Source organism: Arachis stenosperma, chromosome 3 (genome assembly GCF_014773155.1).
Source record: "Arachis stenosperma cultivar V10309 chromosome 3, arast.V10309.gnm1.PFL2, whole genome shotgun sequence".
Lineage (NCBI taxonomy): Eukaryota > Viridiplantae > Streptophyta > Magnoliopsida > Fabales > Fabaceae > Arachis > Arachis stenosperma.
In genome coordinates, this window is record NC_080379.1 from 164,115,227 (window position 1) to 164,122,632 (window position 7,406).

The 7,406-nt window shown below is 32.7% G+C and overlaps 1 protein-coding gene across 1 annotated transcript; it reads left to right on the forward strand.

The window, feature by feature from the left end:
* Positions 1–3,436: 3,436 nt before the first annotated feature.
* Positions 3,437–5,022, forward strand: LOC130970035 (2-alkenal reductase (NADP(+)-dependent)-like). Its single transcript, XM_057895985.1, has 4 exons — positions 3,437–3,726; positions 3,828–4,005; positions 4,083–4,260; positions 4,386–5,022. The coding sequence occupies exons 1-4, from the start codon at positions 3,475–3,477 to the stop codon at positions 4,762–4,764; spliced, it is 987 nt and encodes a 328-aa protein (XP_057751968.1). The 5' UTR covers positions 3,437–3,474; the 3' UTR covers positions 4,765–5,022.
* Positions 5,023–7,406: the final 2,384 nt, after the last annotated feature.

A 7,406-nucleotide genomic window follows, 5' to 3' on the forward strand; every position in this document is an offset into this window, starting at 1 on the left:
CAATGAGCTAGGAAAGGAAATCTCAGAGGAGAAAGTCAAGAAGGTTGTTTTCAATATGGGAGGGTGGATTTCAGCTAAATTCTTTCAATTCTCTTGGGACACTATCAAGGACTCTTTGGTTTCTTGGGTTCGGTCTATCTTTCAGGAACCTAGGAATATCATGAATGTTAACCAGACTCTCATCTCTATTATTCCTAAAGTTTCTACTCCTAAGAATTTTACTCTGTTTAGGCCTATTAGTCTCTACAATGTTGTCTATAAGATTATTTCTAAGATTGTTGTAGAAAGGCTAAAACCCCATATGTCTTTTCTTATTGCTAATACCCAAGCTAGTTTTGTTTCAGGAAGGGTTAGTGCAGATAATATTTTGGTAGCTCAAGAAGTGATTCATTCTATGAGGTCAAAGAATTGCAAAAAAAGGCATTATGGAGATCAAGATTGACTTGGAGAAGGCATATGATAGGCTCAATTGGGATTTCATCTTGCATACCTTCAGGGAGATACATCTACCAGAGAGCTTGATTAGTATTATTGAATATTGTATAACTACGCTAACTATGAATCTTATTTGGAATGGGTCTCCATAAGAAGGGTTTCGTCCCTCCAGAGGCATTAGACAGGGAGATTTCCTCTCACCTTATCTTTTTGTACTTTGCGTTGAGAGACTTTCTCACCTTATTAACTCTTGAGTTAATGATAGGGAGTGAAACCTATTACGTTATCTAGAAATGAGCTTAAACTCTCTCATAAGGGAAACACTTAAGATTTTTTGTGATAGCTCCGGCCAAAAGGTGAATTTTCAGAAATATTATGTTTTCTTCTCAAAGAACGTAAATCACACCATCAAGCAAGAGCTCAGTCAACAATTGGACATCAACCTAACTTGCAACTTAGAAAAGTACCTTGGTGTTCCCCTTATTCATAAGAAGTGCAACAAGCAACATTTTCAATTCATCGTCAACAAAATGAAGGCTAAGCTTTCTAGCTGGAATATGAAGATGCTCTCCTTTGTAGGAAGATGCACCCTCATCCAGTCAGTCTTGGCGTCTATCCCTAGCCATGTGATGCAAACCATGAAGATTTCGAAGGACGTTTGCAATCAAATTGACAAGATTTGTAGAGACTTTCTTTGAGGAGAAACTGAAGCAAACAAAAAGATTCACTTATTAAAGTGGGATACTATTTGCAAGCCAAAGAATATAGGAGGACTAGGTATTCGAAAGACGGAAGAAACTAATGTTTTATTTCTCATGAAATTAGCCTGAGATCTTATTCAGGATAATCAGTCCCTATGGGTTAGAGTTATGAAAGGAAAATATGGCTGTGAAAATTAAATCAGCCAATTCCTAAGATCCTTTCTAAAGCTAGTAGTATGAATGCTTGGAGAGGTATTATAAGGATCTGGAACCAATTCAGCATTAATTTCATTTGGAGAATTGGAAATAGCAAAAAGATATCCTTCTAGAATGATCATTGGGTGTCAGGCATAGGCTCACTGAAAAAATTTACTATAAATCCCATTGACGGGGATATGAGGGATGAGAAGGTGGCTGCTTATGCGAGAGCAGAGGGAGACTGGGATTGGTTCAAGCTAAATCAAATCCTTTCGGAAGAGATTTTAGAGTTAATTCAGATTATAAAATCCCCTCATTCTGATTTAGGAGAAGACATTATTGGTTGGCTATCAGAACCAAAGGGAGATTTCACTATTAAATCTGCCTATGAAGTCTATTTTTCAAATAATGAGAATGCAGACAAAAATTTTAGAGATCTTTAGAACCTTAATATCCCACAACATCTTAAAACTTTTCCGTGGCTAGTTATGCATGAGGCATTACTCACTAATTCTTGGAGAAAAAGGATAGGGCTTACCAGCAATGAGTGTTGCCCCAGGTGCTCTGGTCAAGAAGAGACCCTGCTCCATGTTTTCTGATATTGTCGCTATATCCGTGGAACATGGATGAGCAGCATTGATAGTAGTCAACAAGGCGAATTTTTCAACCAAAACTTCCAGGACTGGGTCAAGAACAATTTATGCTTGACTGCTCGAAGAAAGGATGGGAATGCTTGGCCCACCTTATTTGTCACTACCTGCAATACAACTTGGAGAAATCGAAATGAATTAGTTTTTAACAATTCGGGAATCCACAACTCAGACATTCCCATAATAGTTCAGAACTTTGTTAAACACTATTATGAGGTTCTTCAAAAAACTGATAAAAGTAGAAAAGCCCCTACCTTAACCAAGATTGTCAACATTGGTTGGTCTTTGTCGGAGAAGGATTGGTATAAGCTTAATACTGATGACTCGGTTCTCACGGATTTGGGAAACGGTGCTTGTGGAGGACTTCTAAGGGATGCAGATGGAAGACTCAAGGTTGGCTTCATGTTTAACATCAGTGCGGTCACCATAACCTTGGCTGAGCTCTGGAGAATCTATATCGGATTAAAACTCGCAATTGATTTGGGACTGAGGAAGCTTGTTATAGAGACAAATTTTATGTGTGCCTTCAACCTTATTCACAGTACTTCTACCTCCCACCATTCAAGTACCTCTCTGGTAAAGGAGATCAAGAGCCTTCTAGCAAAGCCTGAGATTTTTCAGGTGAACCACATATTTCGAAAAGCAAACTTTGCAGCTGATGATCTCGCAAAGCATGAGCACCTATCTCTCCATGGATTGAGTTATTTTGAAGATGCCTCCCTTTCCTTTCTCTTTCCATGAACACTAACTTTAAAGGGATAAAATTCTTAAGATGTTCTAGTTAGTGTTTTTGGTTGTTGGACCCTTGGCCTCGTACCTAATAAAAAAAGAATCGCTCTATTTAAATTTTAAATGATATTAATCAAATTAAAAACATAATATTTTTATTTTTTTTATTTTAAAAAAATTATAATTTCAAATCAATAAATATTATTTTACAATCAACATTACTTAATTTAGAATATATGGTTCAAAATGTTATTATTTGAATTTTTCAATTAGTATTTTATTACCAGGAATTATATATTTTTTATTCTACATCATTCTAAAATATAATTTAACATATCATAAATAACATAAATAAATTTATTATTCGTCTCTATCATTATATATAATGTGTATTCTAATTAATTTAACCGGTAAAAATTTAATTATAATAACTATGTACATTTGTAATTCTTAGTTAGCAATAATATATGTATAAAAAAACAATCTTAAAATCACTGTTGCCTGATGGGCGATGGCTGTTGAATTCTAACACAAATACGCAAACTAAAATTCAATATCGCACAATTTAAAGTTTTCGTAAGCATCTACGTCGAATTCAATCACTCCAATTTTACATTTTTTTACACGTGAAATATACTTTTCAAAGTTAATTAATTTCTTTCATCTGTTTGATAAACTATAAATACAAAGAACGAAGTTGTTATTGGAAACATAGAACATAAACTTTAGTTTGATATATCATAATTAATTGAATTCTGAAGATGGGGAAGAAGAACGTTGAAGTTGGTGATGAAGTGCTAAACAAGCAGGTGATATTCAAGGACTATGTGACTGGGTCCCCAAAAGAATCTGATTTCCACATAACCACAACCACCACAAAGCTTCAGGTTCCTCAAGGATCAAATGCGGTTTTGGTGAAGAATCTTTACCTCTCTTGTGATCCTGTCATGCAATTCCAAATGAGGAAAATGGAAGATCCACTTTCTGGTTATATCTACTACGTCCCTGGCTCTGTAAGTCCATTATCTAATAATAATAATGATTTTTTCTTAATGCACAATAATTCAATCCAGTTTTTAAAAACTTGTATTTATAAATTTTATGATTGTTGCAGCCAATTAATGGGTTTGGAGTGGCTAAGGTTCTGGATTCAGGGCATGCTGAGTTTAGTGCTGGTGACTTGGTTTGGGGAACAACTAGTTGGGAAGAATATAGTCTCATTCAAAACCCAGAGCAGCTCAAGAAAATTCACCACACTGATGTGCCCCTCACACATTACACTGGACTTCTTGGTAATTAATTGATCTCTCTATGAATTAACTTTAACTGTTGATGATGTTTACTTAGTTGTTTTGAGTTATTTGAATAGGGATGCCTGGAATTACTGCATATGCTGCAATCTATGAAGTTGGTGTTCCAAAAAAGGGAGAATGTGTGTTCATCTCAGCAGCATCAGGTGCTGTTGGTCAAATAGCTGGACAGTTTGCCAAATTGCTTGGCTGTTATGTGGTTGGAAGTGCTGGCGATTTGGATGCAGCTTTAAAAAGGTAGTGCTAAATTAACTATTTCAAATTAATATATCAGAATTTTTATGATTATAAGTTTCAAACTTACTAAATAATGGTGCATCTTCATATGAGTTATTTGATTATAATTTTGTTGGATGAATTAGGTGCTGCCCTGAAGGCATTGATTTCTACCTTGATCATGTTGGGGGGAAAATGCTTGATGCAGTTCTGCTTAACATGAAGCTCCATGGGCGAATCGCGATATGTGGAATGATTTCGCAATACAATCTTGATGAGCCTGAACTCCTAAGGAATGTGATGCTGCTGGCATTGAAGAGACTTACTGTGAAAGGATTCACACACAGAGATCACCATCATCTGTATCCTAAGATCTTGGAACTTGTATTGCCTTACATTAGGGACAAGAAGATTTTCTATGTTGAAGACATTGTTGAAGGACTTGAGAATGGACCCGCTGCTCTTGTTGGGCTATTCACTGGTCGCAACTTTGGAAAGCAAATTCTTGCCCTTCCTCCTCAATGATCAATCATAATCATGCATCATAGTGCCCCGCAAGGCTTGGTTTAGTGGTAACTATGTTTGTCTTGCTAGGAGGTGCACCGGGTTCAAATCCTAGTCGAGGCTGGTTGTTGTTTAAGAATTTATAGTACTCATGATAGTGTGTGTGAGTGTGTTGTGTGGGTATGTAAAACATAAATGTAACGCCTAGGATTGGGGCTGTCCAATCCGTTTGACCAACAAAAAAAATCATGCATCATAGTAGGGTTAAAAAAGTTAAATAAAAAGTTAAATTTTCTTGTGATTGAAAAACAACATCATACACCAACGAGCTATAACTCAAATAATATAGTCTTTATATACTCATCTAGAAGTCGTAGCAAATCTCCTTATCTTTAAAAAAAAGAAAAAAAACAATTTCATACTTTTCACAATCAATTGTTATTAACTGCCTAACACAGTAACACTTAATATTTTAAATAGTACTGTTAAAAAATTTAGAGTATAATCTGATCCAAAAGAGAAAGAAAAAAAGAAAAAAAGGGTTGTATTCTAAGTAAGTAGGTTATGGCCTACCACTGTACCAAACAAGATAGATGGATGCATCAAGTGTTTGTCCACTTCAAACACATCATCAAACTAGAGTAGTTCGATCCATTCATAACATGAAAAATAATGGAGCATGGATTTAGGGTTTTTCACATTTATAAATTAAAAAATATATTTAATTATCTTTGTATCTCAATTCAAAAAAATTGAATATGAAATTTAGTAGTCAAAATATAACCATCTTATTTATGTAAATTTACCCTTTTATTCATACATACTTTAAACAGATATATTACGTTCATTTTTAAATATATAAAAATATAATAAAAGATTTTGACTTGATATAAAAAAGTTTGAAAATAATCTAAAATATGTACATTTTTAATTTAATGGTTTAATTTTTAATAAAATTCATATGAATAAAAAGCTATATGAATTGTGAAAGAAAGGGGAGTTGTCAAATCAGAGCTTCATGAATGATGATGATATTGATAGGCTGCAGCGGAGAGGGTGGCGCTGGCGCAGGCAGTTCTACATAGTAACTTTTCTATGTCCAGTCCTCCTGAGTCATAACACTCATTTTCATTTGAAATTGATAATTAAAAATTGTATTTTTATGTAAAGTTGTTAGTCAACAATTGTTTTATAATTTAACATAAATGACTAAATTATTATTTATTTCACATAAAAACTCTTGAGTCTTTACTATTCTTCATTCTTCAATATCCTCTCTTGTCCTTTTTTTTTCACAAATATATATAGAGCCCACCGTTGTATGGATCTTGTAAGGCCCACATTGCATATCCTATTAGTTACGTAGAGTCCAACGTCTCCATGCAACACGGTCCCCAACCCCGTCATCTTACTTCACTATTTCTTCAGATAATTTCTTCAAGTTTTTTACATCTTAAATAGGAAAAAAAATCTTAAAATAAAAAATATTAAATAAGTGTAAATTTGAATTTAATTTTGTATATATAACAAATTTTTAAATAAAATTTAAATTTATAGTAGATTAATCTTTAATTTTTTAAATTAAGAGATAAGTAAAAGATAAATTCCAAAAAAAAGGAGAGATATTAGATAGTCATGATTCATAAAGTGGTATCATATAAATTTAGTATGAATTAATATTTAAAGTAATTTCTAAATTTGAGTCGAGTCTCAATGTTATTTTTTAATTTAAAATTGTCCTAAATTTGTCTCTCAATTTAACAACGATCGTCCCTAAAATAATTTTTGGTAATAAAATAATGACGTGTGGTTGGATAGAGGCTATGCTGGAAGTCACGCTATATTGGTAGAACGTGCTGTTTTATTTTGGCATCCAAATAGAACATATATAAATGACGTCCTTTAGAGTATTTTGAGAGGTTTTAACTCCAACATGTTAAAACCCTTCAAAATACATTAAACGATGTCGTTTATGTTCTATTTGGGCGCAAAAAATGTAACGCCAAAAATGAAACGACGACGTTTTATAGCATGGCTTTCAACGTAGTCTTCGTCTAACCACGTCATTATTTTGTATCGGAAAGTATCTCAAAGACAACCATTGTTAAATTGATGAATAAATTTGGGACAATTTTAAGTTTAGGGACGATATTGAAGTTCGACGGCAAATTCAATGACCACTTTGAGTATTAACTCATTTAATAACGAAATAACATTTTAAAGGAAGTGTAAATCTTACTAGTAATTGAATTGAAATATCACTCCATTATATATGATGTATATGAACCAAGTCCAACCAAGTTAAATAATAAAATTTGAAATAATACTAATGAGCTGACAATTGATTTTTGTTATGTTAAACCAATTTAATTGAATTTGATTAATAAAAAAATTTGGATGTATAATATTTTTTTTAGAAAAAAAATTTTATGTAATAAAAACCACCTAAGTTATATTATTATTCCTATAAAATAATAATACTAAATCTTATTAAAATTTACTACTAAAATTAATTATTAATATAAAATATATATTAAAAATAAATTAAATAATATATATGTTTATATATAAATATATAATAACTGATTTTAATGTATCAAAATACCATAACATAACATGGAGTAGATAAAAACAGCAACGAGTGCTTTCTGAGTTATTTAAAT